We start from the raw sequence: 25,146 nt of genomic DNA, 5'->3' as shown, positions 1-25,146 counted from the left end.
CTGAAAAATTCGTAGGTTAGCATAGAAAAAATATTTTTTTATAGTTCTTCTCAGTCCACCTGTTATATTAGTATTAAATTGTGATCTTAAATAATGAAATTAACTATATTGATGATTTTACTCATAATAAATTTTAACGCAAAATATAAAATAGTATATTTAAAGGTGAATTGAGCAACACTTTTGATCACGTAACACCTATAACTCTTCTAAATCTAATTTTTAGTCTCTGAACTACCCACATAATAAATATGCATCATCAAAAGTCATTGGAAAATTTGATGATTTAATTTTTAGTGTACAAAATACACACAACTCCTTTTAACCTTTGGAACACAATTTATTTTGTACGTAAATTTGTAATTTAATTAAAATATAGAGTGTATTATAATAATATTCGTGCCATTATTAAAACCTTTATCCTACCTTCATGTTTTTATGTCCATCGCTCACTCTATCCATTACAAAGAGACATGAAACTCTGAAATTATTACTCAATAAAATTCAGTATCAAAATTACTACAAAAACAAAAATTGTTTGTCTTTTATGTGAATAGTATAACACACCTACAGTATGTAAAAAAACCATCAACTCCTTGGTATAACCTGGAACCTGAAAAATATATTAAATTTGTACAAAGAAAAAATTTAATCGATCCTATAAGTGTTTTGTTGCCTCAGATTCTTCGTTAAAACATTAAATGAAAAAGTTGCTAATTTGGTAAGTACTCAGTTATATAATAATTTTTTTACCAAATTTGTTGCAAGATTACAAGAATAAATTTTTGTTGGGTTACAATCAAATCCTTAATGAATTAATGAATTTAAAAGTATTAAAGTATTAAAAATTTGACTTACAATTATAAAAATATTCTCAACGTTGGATAAATAAAAAATATTGAATCTACGAATTTTTCTCTGAAAATCTTAAAGACAACAATTTAATTTCTTCAGATGAAATTAAAAAAAATCACATCACAAACACACTCACGATAACACACAACAACATGGTTACAACAAATACCATATATATAAGTACTTACCTGGTACGTTTTGGCTTAATATGAAAATAAATTATTTGTTGGTTACTAAAACTCTGAAAGATATTTTACAAACTTTATTTATTAAAATTTATTAACAATTTCATGTGCATGTTATCGTAATGTTTGTAATATTAGTTTTTACAGAGATTGGTCAAAATGTAAGGAACATTATAAAAATAAAAATTATTTATACACACGAAAAAATAAAAATTAACATAAATTAATAAATTTTCCAAGACAAATAATTTTTACTGTGGCATTTCTGTACTTTGCACTGACAGATATTTTCTCTCATAGTTTATATTATTTTGTATACCACATTTTAAAATTTTTTAAAACTTCTTCAACCCAAAATAAACATTAAAAATAGTTATATATAAAAATTAAAACCAAGTCAAACTTAGTAATTTAATTTAATATAATTTATCTAATAAATTTTTAATTTATTAATAAAAAATTATTAAATTAATTTAATTAAATTTAATTTAATAAAAAACATATAATATTGAAATGTTCCAATCATTTTAGCCAATATCTCCTTCAATATCTGTTTCTAAAGACCCAAATATAAATAGCTTATTTTGCACTTTATTCACGTAAATTATTCATATATCAATTATTACATTTCTATGTTACATAGAAAATTAATTACTATTATTATTTTTATTATTATTATTATTACCGATTACATAATTAAAATTTATGTGACATAGTAAATAAAATCTAAAAATACTAAATTGCAATTAAACAAATACTCAAGTTAAAAATTACCTAATAATAAAAGGTTTGTGTCGAGACACCTCTATCTTAAATTCATGAGAAAAAATTTTATCCACTTCTTTTCCTATAAGTAACTAATATTTAAATATGCATACTAAAAATTTAATGCATTAGTGGTAGTTTAGTGTTATCGGAAAATATATTCAGATTAATATTTTTATTTACTTATTTACTTTAGTGTTATCGGAAAATATATTCAGATTAATATTTTTATTTACTTATTTACTTAAATATTAATTTTTGATCGAGTAAAAATCGAAATGGTGATTTTAGGATAATACTTACTTTTAGTACATTAACAGCTAACAAATACTAAGAAAATTTCAAACAATTTTGGTGGCTCAACCCTGTGCATTATTCATTGCTTCTTGGGCCCTCATGAAATAGGTTAACATATCAATCGGCAAAGGAAACACAATCGTTGAGTTCTTCTCTGCAGATATAGTGTTCAGAGTCTGCATAATTAAAATCAAATACAATCAGTTTGGTTTTCAGAAACATTCTAGAACTGAGACAAAAGAAATATAGTTATATAAGTGAAGTTTTAATGAATTTCAATTAGTGTCTTCTCAGTTCTAGAATTCTAAACAAAAAGCACAAGGAGAAAGAAAGGATGATTGTAAGCTGTAGAAATGTGATAGCAGAAAAACAAAGATATATTGCTTAGTAAGTAATGTATTGAATACATTTTTATAACACTGTGTTGAAATAGTAAACATGAATGATGTGTTACAAAATGAATGAGACTCAATAATGTTTGGATTATCTTCAAAATTGGTTCCTATATGCGTGCACAGTACTTAAGTTGTGTCACACTCACAAATGATAATTATGATTCATTTTGTACCACAATTAGTTAAATATACACTTGTAGAATTCATATGACAGTCACTTTTATATATTGTGCCTTAAAATCTAAGTAAACAGTAATACTGACACTTCATTATATCTAACAGCTATTATAATATCTTAGAAAGATGTTCCAAATTAACAACAATAATCTCATTTTGACATATTTCAGAGTGCAATTTTTTAAATACTTTTAAATAAAACTTAATTTGGAAAGTATTCTTTCCAGATTTAACACATATTTTTGAGCCAAAAAAATACAGTAACACAATATTTATCTGCAACACATAAAGTAACAGTACTTTAGTTAAGTAACAAGCGTGCACAAATATTTATTACTGCATTATGAAGTTGATTATAATATTAGCATGGTCAATATATAGTAACATTGAGGGCAAATATGCACAAATTCTCATGTAATATGAATATGTTTATGGTTAACTAATCCCTTAGGCATATGTATGTGTTAATTACTTGAATGAGTCCATTATAAAATTTAAATTTTTAATAAAGTGATCTACCGTCGTAAATAAAAATTTGAACATTTTCAAGCTTCTAAATGTGTGGAGATAATAAATGAATATATGATGAGTAATTTTAATTAAAATAGAAATGTAATAAATAAAACAAAAATTTAAAATCAACTTAAGTTTACCATTGAATTCCTTACCATAAATCATTAGAATTTCTAATTTCCAAAAATCTTTTGATGAAATATGAAATTGTATTTCAAATGAATCATTTAATACAAATAAACCACAATAATTTAAAGAAATTTAAAGTACTTTTTCCTTCGACCCTAAAATAGGTTATATTCTTTTTCATAATTTGTGAGTTATTAATTATAATGTTTTGTTTGATGTCGTCAATTCCCATGGCATTACTTTTGCTCAGATAAACTGGTAGCATAAAATAAATGAAATGAATATATTTAAGAATATTAATTTGTACGTTATATACAAAAAAAAAATATAGAATACATATCTACTTTCTAAATTTCAACTTCTAATACTAATTAATATTATTTAGTTACAAAAAATTCTACATAAAAATCATATTACCTATTTGGAACAAAAAATTTTATGACTGGATAATATTATTTTATTTAAAAATATTGTGTAACCAGTTTGTATAAAATTTGTTGATGTCAAACATCTATTTATAAAAATCTTTATTTAAAAATTCAACTGTTACATTAATGGTGACCACAGTAACAGAAATTCATGTAAATAAATATTTTTTTAATTCTAGTTCCAATTCATTTTTCTTTTTGTCAAAATTAATATTGGTGCTTGGTAACTATTTTTTATTTACAAGTAAAACATGAATTTAACTCCCTTGAATCACAGTTATTATTTATTTTTTGTGTTTTACTAAACTATTTTTTATATCACACTAAGAATTCGATATATTTTCTTGCCTGAAAATAGTTAACGTCAGGTTATGTGATAGATGGTTTGTTTATACTTATCAGTTTGTCAGGTATTGATTTAGTAAGACATACTGGATTTTAAATACCCTATAACAAAGTGAATTTCACTCATAAGGTATAATGGTCCATGCACCAATGTCAATTTATATTTTTTCCAAATTTTGCAAAAGTAATATCTGTATATTGTTATGTTATATGCCTTTCGTTTCATGGAAGAGAAGAAATATATTATCTAAATATTCTATATAACTAAAAAATAAATGAGACATGTATGTGATTAAGACAAACTGATAAAATTCTGTTAAAATGGTTACGTCTGTAACTTCGATCATTCCCAACTCAAATTATTTAACTTAAGTCTCGTTTATTCGTTTTCAGCGTTTTTGCCCATAAACAATGATATCATGTCCAGGGGTACTGGGTATATTATCGTTGAGCTCTTTCCAGATGATATTTTCGTGAGAGTCTGTTTAAAATAATAAAGAATGCAATTTAATTTGACATCAAAGTGTAAAGTCAATTACAGTAAAGTTCAATTAAGCCTTCAAAATCAGACATTTAACTTGTGTTTTTCGCTTTATAAACGAGCTAAAAATATATACAGTATATTCAATACTAAATTAAAATACCTTACGTGGTATTCCTTTCAGAACATTAATATGTACATGTGGTGAATATCTAATTTTCTATCCTAACGCTATTTAACATTAAATTGCATAGCCATAGAATACACGACATATATTAATTAACTTATATTTATGTTATGAATAGTCGCAACACCAATAAGATATTTAAGTTGAGTACTGAGCCGTGAATACCCTGTACATAAATTTTTGCTTGAATTTATTTAATACTAATAAAAATTTGACTGACTGTAGATAAATTTTAGAAAAAAGGAAACTTTCTAAAGAAGAAAATAGTTGTTTGGGAAATCCTAATCAACAATGACAATAGTTCAAAGTGATTATTGAATAGCTTAGTTGAACTGATCATTCACCAAAGCGTGAAAATTACATTGAAGTTTACAATATCAAATTTAACCGTGACCTGTCAAATAACTTTCATTCCCCGTGTTAAGATTTACTTATATCCTTTCCAATATAACGTAAAACATCAAAATGTGCTTTCAAATATCGTGCAAACAAGTACATGCTAATATTATTAAAACTTTAATAAATTAACCAAGTACACACATTTTATTTTTATTATATTAGTATATTATAATATTTTTACAATGTTTATGTTTAGTGTATTTTATTTAATCAACATAATTAATTAAATAAAGCTATGGCAAAAATCTGCACATTAACTGTGAATATGATAGACTACTTATTTAGTAACATTATACCTTTAATCAATACTTATTGATTTTTGAGCAGAATCACCCTCAATGTAATATTAATTAAACAAAAGGAATCAATTTTGTCATAAATAAAATATAATAACGTGGACGTTTCAAGAGTTTCTCAGTACTCTAGATATTCAATAAATCAATAATCATTTCAATTATTTAATTCTCATTAATATATAATATTAATTTAACTATGTAAGTGAAAACGAAAACTATCCACATAAATATGTGATCCTATTTCAAATATTCAAAAATTAATAAATTTCAATACAATAATATATCACATATTAAGGAAGACTTTTTGAGTTCACTTACCCTGTAATTTATTTTAATAACAACTAATACATAAAATAGATGCTATAACAATTAAAAATAAAATCATTTTTATTTGATAACATTAAAATTGGAAAATAGGTGTTTGATTGTTCAAAGTGGCAAATTTTTAATAAAAATTGATACAAAATATCCAAATAGTTGTTAACTCAAATGTGATATGATATTAAAATATTTATATCATTAGTTTATTATAGTAAAATATTTATTTTATTATATTAATCTTCATATTTGGTCAATTTAAATTAGTCGTTTTTACAAAATGTAATAAAATCGTCAGTTATACTTACTAAAACGTGATAGTGATAAAAATCTTTGGCCGTCTAGTAATCTTAAGTCTTAATATTAAAATGCAAATACAGTGACCTATAATACTGCTAAAATATAATTCTATAAAACAATCGAAAAAACATCGATAGTATGATCGTGCATTTATTTCTTAGATGTTGCCTCTCAGTTTTTCATTCAGTCATGAAAAATGATTTGACTGAATTTTATAAACATTGGTTTGATTTTGCATTGGTTCCTGGTAACCACTGTGTTATTTAATAAAGTGCTTATTACAGAATGTTTCGGACGAGAGAAAGACACTAACGGCAACGTGTAACAAATAATACACAAAAATTCGTTAATATGATTATCTCATAAAGAACCTTAGTACTGTCAAAGCTTATATTATTCCACCAATGATTGTTGAGCTTTCATGAAATACGAAAGTATGTCAATGGGTAGCGGAAATACGATGGTAGAATTCTTCTCAGTTGATATTGTGTTCAGTGTCTGACGAAAATTAATAAATTAATGATTAAGTGTAGAGTTATAAACAAATTGTTAATATGACCTGACTAAGAACGACAATTGTTAGTCAATATAAGGCGTTAATAAAAAAAAAATTAGTAAGCTCATTAATATAAAAAATAATTAAAATATTAGACTAATGTTAAACTTAAAGTAATTAAACATTATTTTATTTTGAAAACGTTATTAAGGTGATATTAAGGAAATATAAAATTAAAAATTAAACAGTATTTGTATAACATGCTACACTTGTCTTTTATTTTACCTACCTTTGACTTTAATCAAAAATGTTATTTTTAACAAATAGCATGTTCATTTATAAACATTCAATCTGCCTAGACTTTGGTTAATATAGATTATTATAAATTGTTTTAAATTCCAATGAGAATATAAGATTAAATATTAAAATATCAAGTCTAATCTAGTGATCAAATGTATTGATTTTCTTCATTCAATTTTTATTTTATATACTTTTGAAAATACAATAAAAATATAAGTATATATATAATGTTTCTGTTAGTTTTATGAAACATATTTAAACAGAATATTAAAAATTTTCGAAGTACGAAACTATTAATTAAAAAGTTTTAAAAGAGTCCTAATGCATGCATAAATAATTATATGTATTATATTATTATGTTTTTTTCTGAAATAATAACTTTTAACCACATAACAGAAAAAGCATATTGAAACAAGCTTCTATGTTATAAATATTTAAAAGTTCTTTGTCAGGTCACGGTTCACAATTTTAACGCTACACTACTTAAACATTCTTAACTACACACTACGATAATTTTCAATCAAACAATGCATATTTATAAAAAAAGTACTTTAAAGAGATATAATATAATTTTGCTGATAAAATACTGATAAATAAATAAAATACAGTATTTTATATTATTATTATTATATTAAAATCTACGTACATATCCTTAAGGAAAGCCAGATTGGCTAAACAATGAATGGATGGATAAAGAAGTCAAAAATCAAAATATAGAATGGATGTCAGATAAACAGCACAAAATATATTAAACTTTTTGCAGGGATAAAGGGATTTATTTGTTTCAATGTTCTATATGTTTTCCTGAATTTTTAGTCACACATCTTAAAAACAGAATGGAAAAAGTCCCGATTTTTAATATAATTGAAAACTTATAGAACGATTCGAAATATAAAGTAAAACTCCAAAAGTCAAATCAAATTCAAACGAATTTTGATTGTTAATTGAACTTCATTTAACTCAAAATTGTCTAACATTATAAGTAAATAAAACATATTTCAATATTCTATATGTTTTTCTATATTTTTAGTCACACATCTTAAAAATGTATGCTTTTTACGTATACTAAGAGAGATTTGATAAGGTATTTCAGCAGTTACTATAACTGTGAACAAAAAAAATTAATAATTGAACAATTTTTTTTATTATTCATTCTCAAAGTGAAGTTTAAAGTATTTTTGAACTTTGGAACATTGTTCTGTTGTTTATTTCAAATTTGACTAATCAATGAATTATATTAATATATAGGTATTCTTGTAGAAAACTTAATATTCTGCAAAAATGGTCTCTTATAATTTTTTGGTGACTATAATGGTTCGAAAGTTATTTAAGGTCAAAATTGAAGTTATAGACAATTCCATGTTTTTCTTCATTTTTATCATGATGTAATAATTTAAAAATGAAAAACATGTTATAATTCATATTTCACATCTATTTTATTTCAGAAAATATCTGAGGTAAAACTGTGACCAAAAAAATTATTGATTGAACATTTTTTTTTATTATTAATCCTCAAAATGACGTAAGTTTCAAGTATTTTTGAATTTTAGAACATTGTTCTGTTGTTTATTTCAAATTTTTTAACTCATTGACTAATCAGTGAACTATATTAATATATAGGTATTCTTATAGGAAATTTAACATTCTACAACAATCGTCTCTTATGATTATTCGTTTACTATACTGGTTCAAAAATTATTCGAGGTCAAAATTGAAGTTATAGACAATTTCATGTTATTCTTCATTTTTATCAGGATGTAATAATTTAAAAATGAAAAACATGTTATAATTCATAATCCACATCTTAAAAACGGAACGGAGAAAGTCCGGATTTAAATCTAATTGAAAACTATGAAACATAAAGCAAAACTCCAAAAATCAAATCAAATTCAAATGAATTTTGATTGTTAATTGAACTTCATTTAACTCAAAATTGTCTAACATTATAAGTAAATAAAACATATTTCAATATTCTATATGTTTTTCTATATTTTTAGTCACACATCTTAAAAATGACGGATATCACACATTTTACGTATGTTAAAAGAGATTTGATAACGTAATTCAGCAGTTACATTATTTTTATGCAGGATAATTTTCAGAAGTATGCGTCCACAGTTAATCAAAATTGATTAAAAGATAATCATGTATAAGTTCTCGATTGACCATCGTAAAGTTCGGATTTAAATCTAATTGAAAACTTATAGAACGATATGAAACCTAAAGGACAACACCAAAAATCAAATCAAATTCGAATAAAGTTTGGTTATTAATTGAAGAGTTGCGGAATTTAATTTCAAACGACCATTTGAAATATTTAATATTTTTTAAATGATTTAACAAAAATTCTTCTATATAAATCATTTCAAAAATAGATTATTTGAGCAATGTAAATAACTAAATTCCTCTTCATATAATTTTATTAGATAAGTATTACTATTTAATTCGTTCAAATTCACGTTTGACGAAGTTTGTATAATATGAGGAATATGTAGTAAAATTTACTTCAAGTAGACATGCTTATTTAACAATTAATTTGACAAACTAGACGCATTCATGTCGTATCCAGAAATGAACAATGCAATTAATCTATTTTCAACACATAATTTCAAATGTCTCGAGATTATTGGGGTGGATCAGTCTAACAGAACAATTGTATACTCTATAAAGTGACATCAGTTGAACGTACCTCCACTATGATAAATGACATACAGTATATGTAAATTAATTTAGATAAAGTAAAAAATTAGATGTCAACAAATAATTGTTTATAACTTAAAATTTTAATTTTAAATTATTTTTTTTTTTTTTTTTCTGTTATAAAAGAAGGATCATATTATTAATCCACTCTATTTATCAGTATATCAATCGTTGTACGGGTAAAAAAAACAAAAACATCAACGTTTTTAATCTGAAGTTAAGTCATGTGAACCAATATTACCGATATTAAAAATAATGTCCACAAGTAGATAAGAGAAATGGTAAAACAAACAAAACAAATTGATTAAGTACATGTAGGTATATCTAAAAATAAACACCGTAATATGAAGAGAGATTAAATCCAAACAAGGTTTTGTCATTTCGCTTATTTAAATTGTCCCGTATATTCAACAACAACATTCGTCTCTAATTATCATGGAATATAATTAGGGATTCGTATTAAATTGTACAAAATACGGAAATACTTATTTGAAGTAACGACGTCGTAAAACTACATTAAATCTCTTTATAGTACTTTTAGCTGTATTGAAGTACTTACTAGGGAAGTTTAAGAATTCATTCACATAAAAATGTGTACAAATAAAAGCGGCAATAACTCATTATTATATTTTTAAATCTTTATACAACTGTGCAAAAAACAACTAATTTATAATTTAATAGCATTTATCAGTAAACACTGTAATTAAATATTATGTATTAATAAAGTATTGTTTTTTACACATTATTTAAAGTGTATTTATATCAAATACAAATGAATTTACTGCGCCCTTATGTTTAATTCGTTCTATAAAATATACATTAAATTACAAAAAAAAGTATTAAAACCAAAATTATTAAATAACGAGTTTTAACTTTAAAAAGATGATTTAATTGAAATTATTTAATGATTTATAAAATTGCATACTTAAATTTATTGAGTCATTAAAGTTTTTAATCATTACGTTATAAATATACATAAAGTAAACTACATATACTACAATATACATAAAGTAAACTACAACTAATGAACACTATCTTTTGAGAATAAAAAATTTATTGCATGCCATCAAAATTGTCACTGACATACATCATCTATTAAATCATATCATTTTTACAGTCTAAAAATGAGGAAAATTTACTAAAGTATCCAAAAGATATAGCAACTTATTTTGATTTTATTTGGGTACGAAAATCAATGAAGTACCTATTATTTCTCAAAATATACCCCAGATTTCAGTAATTGTATGGTAAACAATTTTTTTAGCATGAATAAGACTTTTTATTGTTTATATTTTGAGCTATTATTAATTAAATTATAAATAAAAAAGTTATTTTTAATGTAATCCCTCAAAAAATATTTCAGGAACTGAAAGTGGAATAAACAACTTTAATAACTCAATAAAACTCTAAAAGCCAAAATATGATAGAAATAGATAAAGCTGAAAAAGGATATCACATGCCGCATACGTATGGAAAAGGTGCGCCAAGATATAAATATTTGACATGCAGTAAGTGCATCTGAATAACTTCAGATCGATTTAGATAACAGCTGTTATCTAGCAGTAAGTTTACAATTATCCATAACAATGCCGAATCAAAATACATCGCATAAAGTAAATGTGAAATATCTTGTTGATCAAGAGTTTAGTCATAGAAAATACATGTTTTGTGGGCATGGTGTTCCAAAATAGGTTAATAGGACTAGATAGAAAAAAGTGAATTAAATTTTCAATTTTGATACCTCCAACCATTTCCGAAATTTCTATTAAAATTGATAATTTTTACAGGCATTTTTTAAGTTATACAAGGCTAGGTAAATTCGGGGGTAGATAGAATACGTCCAAAAATATTTGTTTATTTTTTTATTTTACATAAATTGATCGAATCAGGCTCAAATTTTCAGGATGATCTTTGTTTTTGATGAACTTCTAAGGCAAAATACGGCGTCTAAATCGGTTACTCACGAGTAGTGCTTATTTTGAATATTTTTTCCACGACAGTCCCAAATATATATAAAAAATTCCTGCCAAATTTCAGCTCCTAATATTAATAATAACCCGGCACACACGACAGTCAATGTTTTAAATGGAAATAACGTGGAAAAAGTTCTGTTGTTTATTCCAATTTTTTTAACTAATTGACTAATCAACGAACTATTTTAACATATAGGTATTCTTATAGGAATTTTAACATTCTACAACAATGGTCTCTTATGATTTTTCTCTAACTATACTGGTTCAAAAGTTATTCGAAGTCAAAATTGAAGTTATAGACAATTTCATGTTTTTCTTCATTTTTATCAGGATATAATAATTTAAAAATGAAAAACATGTTATAATTCATAATCCACATCATTTTTTATTTCAGAAAATCTCTGAGGTATAACTGTGTCTAAAAAAATTATTGATTGTACAATTTTTTTATTATTAATCCTCAAAATGACGTAAGTTTAAAGTATTTTTGAATTTTGGAACATTATTCTGTTATTTATTTCAAATGTTTTAACTCATTGGCTAATCAATGAACTATATTAACACATAATTATTCTTATAGGAAATTTGACATTCTACAACAATGGTCTCTTATGATTTTTCGTTAACTATACTGGTTCAAAAGTTATTCAAAGTCAAAATTGAAGTTATAGATAATTTCATGTTTTTCTTAATTTTTATCAGGATGTAATAATTTAAAAATGGAAAACATGTTATAATTCATAATCCACATTATTTTTTATTTCATAACATCTCTGAGGTATAACTGTGTCTAAAAAAATTATTGATTGAACAATTTTTTTTTATTATTAATCCTCAAAATGATTTTTTTATTGTTAATCCTCAAAATTACGTAAGTTTCAAGTGTTTTTGAATTTTGGAACATTGTTCTTTCGCTAACTATACTGGTTCAAAAGTTATTCGATTCATTTTAATCATGATGTAATAATTAAAAAATAAAAAACATGTTATAAGTCATAATCCACATCATTTTTTATTTCAAAAAATCTTTGAAGTATAAATATCACCACAAAAAATTATTGATTACAAGTATTTTTGAATTCTGAAACATTACAAGATATCTTGAAAAAAGTGAAAAAAAAAATTAAATTGTCTATAAAATCAATTTTGACCTCTAACTTTCGAACCAGTATAGTTAGTGAAAAATCATAAGACACAATTTTTATACAGCATAAAATTTTCTATAAGAATACCTATATGTTAATATAGTTCGTTCATTAGTTAATGAGATAAAAAATTCGAAATAAACAACAGAACTTTTCCCATGTTAATTACATTTAAAACTTTAACTCTTGGGGTCGGGTTAATATTAATATTAAGAGCTGAAATTTGGCAGGATTTTTTTATATATTTGCAACTGATTTAGGACTATCGTAGAAAAAATTCGAAAATATCCAATTTTTTACTTATTTCTTTCTTTAAGAAAAATGTGTTCTCGCACACACCTTCGGTTCAATTAAAATGTCTGTAAAGCCTAATTGAAGAAATCGTTGGAGCATATCTATTTTAGAAATCCTGATGTTTTTAATTGTCTTGAGTATTCTCTTTTATATTTACAAATTCGAAACTCATAATCAACGAAATATTTGAGCAAACATAGAGTTGAAGTAAGTTCCGATGCAAACGAAACCATGAAACAACTACGACGTCTACGGCTTGCGTGTGCACCTACCTGCAGATAACGGAGCTGAAGAGCCGCCGGAGAGTCCCCTATTACCTCTGACGCCTCGCGCAAAGCCCTCGAGGCCTTCTGTTCACCTTCGGCGGCGATGACTTTGGCGCGGGCCTCCCGTGCAGCCTCCGCTTCCGCAGCCATGGCCCGTTGCAGCTGAATCGGCAGACGAACATCCTTTCTGAAACGGCGAGAGGAGCGTTAATGAATTCGTTGTTCCAGGCTCGGTGACGTGGTAAACGTCAGACGCAGCTGGGAGTAGATAACAGTTAGCTGCACTGGATTTTAATGGACACATTTAATATACATAATGTCAACTACACTCGGTCCATGCATAAATATAATTTATATTTTCACTCAATTCTTGATATTTTATTCTTTACGTATCAACGTGTTCCAGACACAAACTTTATTAAACGGGGAAGAGGTAAATGCAACCATACATTACGTACGAAGGCAAAGAACAGACATATCTAATTTAGTAGAAATTCTTTATGATGATTAGTCTTTCTGGATTCGCCGGGAGCGCCACGCTGTGCGTCGAAATGTTGAAACGTTGTAATAAAGGATTGTAGCAAAAAGTTACAGGAATTAAGGTTAATTATAATTTACGGCAATATGCAGACGTGTGTATAATCTGGAAGTTTATATACGAGTTTCATAATAAGACTAGTTATTTTAATCAAATAGTGCTTAATGTAACTAATCACCGATATGTAAAAGTGAAACTGGTGAAAGTTAGAAATATTTGACAAATAAATAGATATAATAAAAATAAATTTTATTTATGTCCTTAATTGAAGTTTTTAACCATATTGATTAATTATTATCTTCAGACTGTATCTTATCCTAATTCATTTGAATATGTTTTGCAACTGTTGTTAAAAATGGCGAATTCGCAACCAATCCAATATGTAATTAATTAATATTAAACAAATTCTAAGAATAAGTTGATTATATTAAAAGTAATTTAATTTATCCATTGTTAGATCAATTTTTAACAGGTACTATTTAAATTCTGTTCATTAATCACTAAAGTAACCTTTAAAATACTATAAAAAATATGATTTTGATGTTTAATAAATGTTTAAATATCGTGAATGCGCAAACAAATTGTATAATTACAACTACATCCAAAAGGCAATTAATTTTATGTTATCAAATACCTTATTCTAATTCATCTGAATATTTTAATTAAGTTTTTTGTTTCGCATTCACCATTTTTTACAACTGCTGTTAAAAATGGCGAATGCGAAACCAATCCAATAATTAATTACTATTAAATAAATTCTAAGAATAAGTTGATTATATTAAAAGTAATTTATTTTATCCATTGTTAGATTCATTTTTAACAAGTACTATTTAAATTCTTTAAATTAATCACTAAAGTAACCTTTAAAATACTATAAAAAATATGATTTTGATGTTTAATAAATGTTTAAATATCGTGAATGCGTAAACAAATTGTATAATTAAAACTACATCCAAAAGGCAATTAATTTTATGTTTTCAAATATCTTATCTTAATTCATTTGAATATTTTAATTTTTAAGTTTTTTGTTTCGCATTCACCATTTTTACAACTGTTGTTAAAAATGGCGAATGCGCAACCAATCTAATAATTAGTTACTATTAAACAAATTCTAAGAATAAGTTGATTATATTAGAAGTAATTTATTTTATACGCTGTTAGATCCATTTTTAACAGGTACCATTTTATTTTTTTTAATTAATCAGTAAAGTAACCTTTAAAATACTATAAAAAATATGATCGATATTATTTAAAAACATACTTTTGGCATAGTTGTAATAAGGTCTATTTTACTTTTTTGTTAGTCCATTTGACGGCACGTTTACAAAGAATGTTGTATTATAACAAATAATATAATATATAAAAATATAATATATTATAACAAAAAATAATACTTCCATATTACAACCCTAGTTTAGTTTTCTCCTGAACAAAACTCAGCATAAATTCAGTTTAAAGTAATACGCATTTTTTGAACTTTGAAATGTTGGTTCTTCCTTACTTTATATTCAGTCAATACATACACAAAATTTCCTGACACTCCAGCATTTCCATTGTGACGTGCAGATTGTTGGTTAAACTTTCTTTTTCCTATTGGGAAGTTATGTAGGGTGTTAAAGAGCTTACACATGTTCACACTTTGATATACGATAAACATAGATCTGTTTACTAACGTAATAATTGTAACACGTGCTATGTATTAACATAATATAATTCAGTTTATTATTGTGAACAATTTAATGCCATAAAATAACACGATACAGGAAATTCTCAGTATTTTATATACGGATACATTATCAAAGACATCAGTAAAGTACGGAGAAATGGGATGTGTTCATCTAAAATATCTGTTTTATTAGACTTGTAAATATTTATACTAATACATAACCATACGACAAACCATTTTCATAAATTTATGTGTCATCTACGTAAGCCTTATGATTTTTTGACTCGTGTTTATTCGAATCGACGATCACAAGTATGCAAAGGTCCAAATATTCGAGTGAATGCACATGTTCCACATTTTGTAAATAATAATGTTTATTTGGAAAACTATTCTTCAACGTATATTTCAGCTCCTGTTTATTTGTATCTTGAACTTGACATATGGTACTTTATTTACACATTTTATATATCTATTTCTTATACGTCGTTTGTCATGTTAAAAAATAATTGATACATAGTTATAAAAATTTATTTATTTAATATTTAATAGGGTAATTAACAATTAATTTTAGAAATATTTGACGAATGAATAATATACACAAAACTTTATAACAAAGAATACACCATCCATAATAAAATCCTAGTCTAGTTTTTTCAACAAAACTTTGGATTTCATGAATAAATTCAATTTAAAGTAATACGCATTTTTAAACTTTGAGATATGGCTTTCTCCTTACTTTACATTCAGCCGAAACCCAAATTTCCTAATGTTCCAGCATTTCCTTTGTGCAGATTGTTGATTAAGCTTTCTCTTTCCTATTGGGAAATTAATGAGCCATGCTTTGATATACGATATAAGTAGACTAAGATAATAATTTTAACCTTTTGCTAATTTAATACAATATAGTTTATTAATTTAAATAACTAATGGCACAAACTAAACAGTCGCAATATTTTATACACATACACTTCCTAAATCATCTATAAAATACTGAGAGATGTGATGTATTCATTTTAAATGTATACTAACTTAATAACTTAAATAACGTAGGTACCTATTGAAATAAGATATGATTAAAACTGAAAAAGGTATTGTTTCTTTTTTCTTCATATCTTTAAGGTCAAACAAGCGTGGACTTAGTTTTCATCACAATTTGTTTTATTGAGTAATTTATACCAAATGCTATACCATACCTAGAGTACGAAGAAGAAACAATTTTAGCCAATTAAGCGAGTTTGATCTTTGAACTTTGAACGATCTGCATAAATATATATATATATATATATATATATATATATAATCATCTCCATTTTGTATGTTATATGAATATTTTTTAGCCGATATTTATTAAAATCAATGATGCAAAAGTTTAAATATTTGAGTGAAAATACCTAAGTCCTATGTCTTGTAAATAGTTACTTTTATTCTGAAAACTTGAAAGTACTTTTAAGACTGTTCTTATTAGAAGACTCTAGAGTTTTAATTATATATTGACGTAATTTCTTTACGCACTGTATTGTGCCACACGTATGCAATATGAAAATACTAGGAAGATAATTACAAAAATGGATAATAAGCAACATTTACATTAAATCAATACATTACCTATTTCACTGCTTTATTATTTATATACGTATTGATTATTTGAATATTTTGATTAAGAAATATTATTCGAAAAAATATGCTGTTCCAATACATTAAATTTCGTAATAATTGCCGCCACAACTTAAATATGTATGTCATGTTCAGTAGATCAGAATTAATTTCGAAATTCTTGAAATATACTGACGTGCGAAGCATTTGGACCTGATGTATATTTACCTTGAGGACTCGTTTTTCTAATAAGTGTATTAACATAATTTATTTATTATGAATTATCACTAACTTCCTACTTGAAATTATCCTTGAATTCATTAATCATTAAAAATCCCCGTATGTTATTTTAATCTAATCCTTTATTAATTTTGCAAGAATCATGAATGATTTGGTAAATTAATTTTAAGACAATCCGGATTAGGCAGAAAATTAATGAATTAATTTCTACTTCGTATAAAAGGTAATTTAAAATCCTTTTTAATTTAAAACAACCATATCTTAATTAAAATATTTTTTATTAATATTATTATACTTTCTCTTGTACCTTTATTACATTTATCAATTTACTAAAATTAATTACACCAGCTTTGTCCTGATTAAAGGCAATAAAATATATTATATAATATATATATACAATATCACATACCAAGACATAGAACCAATATTTTACTAAAAAGCCCAGTTTAATTTATTACTATTCTTATTATTATTATAATAGTATAAAATCAATATAAAACATTAATAGCTAAGTGCATAGTGTTTGTAAACAATAAACCATCGAAAAGGCTTAAGCAAAGGTTAAATACCGAAGTTTTGTGAGAAGTCAAGTATAAATTACCAACTTTCAATATTTAATGTCGACTTATAAATTCTGAAACCTGAATACATCAAAATGCTAAACTTTTAAACTGCCATAAACTTTTCTCTTTCAAAATAAAATAAGGAATTTAGAATAAAATGGTGGAGGAGTTTTATATACAAATATGTTTATGTACGCAGTCTTTCGTGGAAGGTTTAATAAGTTAGAAGAATTGTAAATATATTTCAAAATTACATTTTTCAACCTCAATGTACAAACGTCCCACATTACTGCTAAATTTAATATATGTTCAGTATGTTTGCTGGATATTTCTGTGTATTTAATTTAACTCTAAATAATATAAACACAAATATGTAGAATTTCCATAATACATACGAAATAACTTGACCTTTAAAAAATACTTGGAAGTCAACCTTCGAAAGCCTCAAGTTTCAAAACGTTAAATTAATTGATATTTATTTGTTAAACATTTTTGGAAAACTCTTTTTCATTTGAAAAATGTCTTTTCAACCAATATCAAAATATATTCTACTCTGCCACAGTAAAATGTTGGTAGGTTACCTTAAGAAACAACCTTTGGAATGAGTAAGGTCTCATATTCATTGGACGAAAGAATCTGTCCTTTTCATAAATTAAAATAGAATTAAGAAAAATTCTAAAAGATAAATAGCAAAACTATGTATAGAAATAATAAATTGTTCCGATTTATTTCATTTTCTTTGTTAGATCGAGGGACTATTCTCGTATGTATGGAACGTTGGAAATAATTAAGAAATATCATAAAATATCTCTGCCAACAATGACAGAAAGCTTATTATTTTTATTACATCAAAGACATCAATAAATTACATTTAATCCCCTCGACATATCGTACAAAGCAAATTAATAGTAGGTCATAATCGTACATCTTCTCTAATTCAAATTCTTTGTGAATGTGACTGAGTAATTTGTCTCTAATTTGTCTTTTAACAATTTAGTCCATTGTAAATTTAATTTCCTGTTAATAAATTAGTATTTGATGAATAATATCAAAGTAAATTTATTATTAAAATTAATAAATTCCTCTTTACATGTTAATTTAAAATTAATATTTATATGAAATAAGTGAACCTGCGGGATCAGGAAAAATATTTATTTAGGCTATTTTAAATTAAAAATTAAATTTTAATGTTGGAATCTACATATAACCATGTTATTTTAAAACGTATAATAATATTTATTTTTCAATGTGCACATTTTGATTTTAACAATAATATTTCTCTTAAGTTGCCAACAAATTAAATATCATTCAAATTCGTTTGTAAAGAATAAAAGGAGTGTCATTTATTTGAATAGAAAATATTAGTGTATTAATGTAATTAATTTTGTAAAGAAAAAATTGTTGGAAGTTTATGGTCCGGAAATAATTTTTCAATTATGGAAACGTGGGTAGATTGAAATTCGATCGTGAAATATCCAGGAATTAGACGCACCCTTTGGCGTGAAATCGGCCAAAAAGGACTGTGAAAGTTCGCTAATAAAATATATCTGACTTACATTTCGACCCTTTCCACGTTGATTCCCCAGGAATCGGTGGCCTCATCAAGTAGCGCTTTCATATGTTGAGAAATACTTTCGCGTTCGCTCAGGATCTCGTGAAGCGGTCTCTGGCCCATAATATTTCGCAGGGTCGTTTGCGCCAACAGTCTGGTCGAATGATGTGCATTCTCCACATTCGCTATGGATACGGTCGCGTTCGAGACCCGGTAGTAAACAACGGCGTCCACGGAGACTGTGACACTGTCTTTTGTCAACACCTGGAACATGAATATGATTTACTGTAACAACTTGTAGAGGTAAAATTGCTTTTCTTTTGCGACACGTGTCGTTCTTTTGTGTCGCCGAAATTCAGAAAACTCTTATAAACACGACGCAAGCTATAACATGGTACATATGGGGCATTCCACCTCAAATTGACTAACCCCATTGGATTTCGCTGAATTTTTTGTTTGTTATAATACTCCTCTATATCTATATAAATAGGTTTTGTATTTGATTGTTACATGAACTTTATAAAATTATTTTTGAATTGAAGCTCCATATTTTTTTGTATTTCCTATTAACTTGTTTTGTTTTAAAAACTATAATTTACAACAACAGTGTATAAACTTTTTTTAGGGTAGTTTTAGTCAGGTAAATACACTAAAGATTTCTTTATTCGCGGATCTAAATCTGAACATCGGTACAATATTCTTTGTAAATGGACTAATAAAAAAGTAAAATAGACCTTATTACAACTATGCCAAAAGTATGTTTTTAAATAATATCGATCATATTTTTTATAGTATTTTAAAGATTACTTTACTGATTAATTAGAAAATATTAAATGATACCTGTTAAAAATGAATCTAACAGCGTATAAATAAATTACTTTTAATAAAATCAACTTATTCTTAGAATTTATTTAATAGTAATTAATTATTGAATTGGTTGCACACAAAAAACTTAATTAAAATATTCAGATGAATTAGAATAAGGTATTTGATAACATAAAATTAATTGCCTTTTGGATGTAGTTGTAATTATACAATTTGTTTGCGCATTCACGATATTTAAACATTTATTAAACATCAAAATCATATTTTTTATAATATTTTAAAGGTTACTTTAGTGACTAATTAAAAAAAAATAAATAGTACCTGTTAAAAATGGATCTAACAATGGATAAAATAAATTACTTTTAATATAATCAACTTATTCTTAGAATTTATTTAATAGTAATTAATTATTGGATTGGTTGCGCATTCGCCATTTTTAACAGCAGTTGTAAAAATGGTGAATGCGAAACAAAAAACTTAATTAAAATATTCAGATGAATTAGAATAAGGTATTTGATAACATAAAATTAATTGCCTTTTGGATGTAGTTGTAATTATACAATTTGTTTGCGCATTCACGATATTTAAACATTTATTAAACATCAAAATCATATTTTTTATAATATTTTAAAGGTTACTTTAGTGATTAATTAAAAAAAAATTAAATAGTACCTGTTAAAAATGGATCTAACAATGGATAAAATAAATTACTTTTAATATAATCAACTTATTCTTAGAATTTATTTAATAGTAATTAATTATTGGATTGGTTGCGCATTCGCCATTTTTAACAGCAGTTGTAAAAATGGTGAATGCGAAACAAAAACCTTGATTAAAATATTCAGATGAATTAGAATAAGGTATTTGATAACATAAAATTAATTGCCTTTTGGATGTAGTTGTAATTATACAATTTGTTTGCGCATTCACGATATTTAAACATTTATTAAACATCAAAATCATATTTTTTATAATATTTTAAAGGTTACTTTAGTGATTAATTAAAAAAAAATAAATAGTACCTGTTAAAAATGGATCTAACAATAGATAAAATAAATTACTTTTAATATAATCAACTTATTCTTAGAATTTATTTAATAGTAATTAATTATTGGATTGGTTGCGCATTCGCCATTTTTAGCAGCAGTTGTAAAAATGGTGAATGCGAAACAAAAATCTTAATTAAAATATTCAAATGAATTAGAATAAGGTATTTGATAACATAAAATTAATTGCCTTTTGGATATAGTTATAATTAAACAATTTGTTTGCGCATTCACGATATTCAAACATTTATTAAACATCAAAATCATACCTTTTATAATATTTTAAAGGTTACTCGTTAGTGATTAATTAAAAAAATTTAAGTAGTACCTATGAAAAATGGGTCTAACAATGGATAAAATAAATTACTTTAAATATCAACTTATTCTTAGAATTTGTTTAATAGTAATTAATTACATATTGGATTGGTTACTCATTCGTCATTTTTAACAACAGTTGTAAAAATGGTGGATGCGAAACAAAAAACATTTTCAAATGAATTAGGATAAGATGCAGTAAGCCTGAAGATAATTATTAGTCAATATGGTTAAAAACTTCAGTTAAATTAATTTTTTTTTATATATTTGTTGTTTATTTTGTCACCTAGGAACGTATTCCCTATAATCCCATATAAATTACCATTTCATATACACGTTTTCTGTATTCACGGAACATATAACACACGAATAAAGAACTTTTACTGTACATTTAAAATTTGTTGTTATGAATTACGTATATTAAAAAGTAACTTTCAACTCATAATTTTTGAATGGGCTTATTTAATTGTTCAAATATATGAGTATAAATCGAAAAATCGAATATCATTTATTGAAATAATTACTTTTCCATTGAATGAACAATTAGCAGAGTATAAGCATTATCCTATTTGTGCCACTCCCTGTATAGGTGTGGCTATGGGCTGTTTAACAAGTGAACTTTTCAATTTTTAATTAATACTAAAACTTTGCGTGTTAAAAATTCATTTAAAATAATCGGGCCATTAAAAGTATGATAATAATATATTTTTAAAATGTCCACAAGAAAATTGTGGTAAAGACCTTCATATTATAAACTTAGGTAGATCGATCTTTGTCAAGTCGACAAACAAAAGGAATGTTAAAAGCTGGAAGTCACATACAGGCAATTTTATTTTCCTCCGGAATAAATTTAAAATGAAGTTGAGAAATCTCGTATTGCTAAAGCCACGAGGCCCATTATGCAAATTTTAAATTTTATATTCATGATCAATGGAAGTCCGTCTCATTGATGTTTTTATGTTATTGAAATTTATTTATAAGGTATTATTATATCATATTTATTTATGTGATGCAAATTTTATTTGAGACATTTTTAACAAGGTAAAACGCGAAAAAAAAAACAGCGTAAACATAATTTTGTTCCAGAAAAAGCCATTCATTGTAGTTTAATGCTAACGAATTTTGTTTGGTAAAACAACATCGTATTTTTCCTTGCGTTATTTATGTTAAAGTAATTAGAAAACCGGAGTTTTATTTCCAACACCATCGTTTCGTGACCACATTAAATTCCACTCACTTTATTGTAGGATAACTAGAAAAACAGAACACGCTTCTGATGGCTGGCAAATATTTGAACTGTCAGTAATATTTGGCAATTAGATTTTCCCCAGATGGATGATGGGCAACGTTATAAATAAGGAACCGTTGAATGGAGTCAATTTTAAGTAACAGTGACATTGAGTCTAGAAAAAATTAAGTAACGTTAATGTTTTTGTCAAAACGTATATAAATGTTTATTGCTTAGTTAAAGTCACCTACTTTATTTATAATTCTATTATGGGATGAAAATTAAAGGTAATTGCATAGTTGTGGGACCTGTTCTAATTAGAAAAGCTGGAAATAATTAAAGTGGCAACAACACCTATTACGATTTTTTTCTGTATAGTGTTAACAAATTATTTCATTATGTATTAGTGATTTTGACCTGATGTAGTAAAATATTATTCACATCTTTAGAAAATCATTATATTATTTCTTGAGCCTTGGATGAGGAAAGGCCGTGGGACGATAAAAATATCGAATCGGCCCCAAAAAGACATCAGGTTCATAATTACAGAAAAAGTTGGTACTCATAAGGTACTTCGACGCTGCAAGTTTCAAATCTTTAACTGTTACCGTTTCTGAATAAATCAGAAAATACTAAAGATCAGTAAAAATTGTTATTCTCAGCACCTTGTGAATCGATTGATCTAAATACCGGTTAAATCATAAAAAGAAATTTTATTTTTTTTTTTTTTTCAATGTGACGTACCGTTTTAAAAAATTCCCGAAACTCATAATTTCATCGAAAATTGAATGAGGAATTAAAAAAAAACTAGTTTCATATTTTTATCGTTATCGTAACATAGTTAAAAATCAAAATTAATAAAATAATCTATTTTAAAAGTTCTTATGAACAGATATAACTCTTATTTTTTTTTCCTAGAAGCTATAATGCACCAAAACATTATAGATTTTTAGATCAATCGATTCACAAGGTGCTGAGAATAACAATTTTTACTGATTTTCAGTATTTTTTTATTTATTCAGAAACGACAATAGATAAAGATTTGAAAGCATCGAAGTATCTTATGAGTACCAACATTTCCTGAAATTATGTGCCTGATACCTATCTGGGGTCAATTCCGTATTCTTATCGTCCCATGGCCTTTATTTCAAATATTTAAATAACATATTCAACTTTTGTGACTTTTAATTTTAAGAGAATGTGTCTTTTTCGAACATATGAATTAAATTTATAAAAGGATAATGATATTTATATTAAATTACGCTCTTTTTTCAATTTTTTTTACTTAAAGTATTTGGGTTCTGTTTGTAAAGAAAGTTTATCTACTTTGATTGTTATAAAATAAAAAAAAATTGATATTAGATGGACAAAAGAGTAGATTTAATAATGAAAAATTCAAAAGAAAGGAAAAAACAAAAATTGTAAATGGCACAATTTAAAATATTGTATATACTTCCGGCACTGAAAAATTGTCTCCCAGATGAGCTCATAATTTTAATAGGAAGGTCCTCTCATTTTTACAACTGTTGCGAATGCGTAACCAATCCAATATATAAATAATTAATATTAAACAAATTCTAAGAATAAGTTGATTATATTAAAAGTAATTTATTTTATCCATTGTTAGATCCATTTTTAACAGCTACTATTAACATTTTTTTAATTAATCAGTAAAGTAACCTTTAAAATACTATAAAAAATATAATTTTGATATGTTTAATAAATGTTTAAATATCGTGAATGCGCAAACAAATTGTTTAATTATAACTATACAATTAATTTTATGTTATCAAATACCTTATTCTAATTCATTTGAATATTTTAATTAAGTTTTTTGTTTCGCATTCACCATTTTTACAACTGTTGTTAAAAATGGCGAATGCGCAACCAATCTAATAATTAGTTACTATTAAACAAATTCTAAGAATAAGTTGATTATATTAAAAGTAATTTATTTTATACGCTATTAGATCCATTTTTAATAGGTACCATTTAATTTTTTTTAATTAATCAGTAAAGTAACCTTTAAACTACTATAAAAAATATGATCGATATTATTTAAAAACACACTTTTGGCATAGTTGTAATAAGGTCTATTTTACTTTTTTATTAGTTCATTTGATGGCGCGTTTACAAAGCATATCATACCGATATTCAGATTTAGATCTGCGAATAAAGAAATCTTTAGTCGGGAATACAGAGCTTTTATTGTATTTAAATAATCAGTTATAATCAATTCGTATAATAATTAATAAGCAACACGTATTGAATATTTGAAAAATATTACATATTTATTGAGAATAACGTTTTATTTGTCAAAAATTAAGATTAAAATT

The 25,146-nt window shown here is 25.3% G+C and overlaps 1 protein-coding gene across 5 annotated transcripts in view; it reads right to left on the bottom strand.

Moving 5' to 3' along the window:
- Positions 1-1,102: 1,102 nt before the first annotated feature.
- Positions 1,103-25,146, bottom strand: part of LOC109597555 (band 7 protein AGAP004871) — a 52,258-nt gene continuing 28,214 nt past the window's right edge. For 3 of the 5 annotated variants that reach the window (XM_020013278.2, XM_049963516.1, XM_020013279.2), the window contains 3 exons: positions 19,401-19,660; positions 13,251-13,431; positions 1,103-2,278 (listed from right to left, as the gene is read on the bottom strand). In XM_020013278.2, the coding sequence (XP_019868837.1) occupies positions 2,165-2,278; positions 13,251-13,431; positions 19,401-19,660 (555 nt within the window). In that variant the 3' untranslated portion in view covers positions 1,103-2,164. Of the gene's footprint in view, positions 2,279-2,480; positions 4,571-5,878; positions 6,569-13,250; positions 13,432-19,400; positions 19,661-25,146 lie in introns of those variants that run through there. The other 2 variants (XM_049963514.1, XM_049963513.1) reach the window with 2 other exon arrangements.

Source organism: Aethina tumida, chromosome 2, assembly GCF_024364675.1.
Source record: "Aethina tumida isolate Nest 87 chromosome 2, icAetTumi1.1, whole genome shotgun sequence".
NCBI classification, from domain to species: domain Eukaryota; kingdom Metazoa; phylum Arthropoda; class Insecta; order Coleoptera; family Nitidulidae; genus Aethina; species Aethina tumida.
This window is presented reverse-complemented; position numbering and strand designations above follow the sequence as displayed.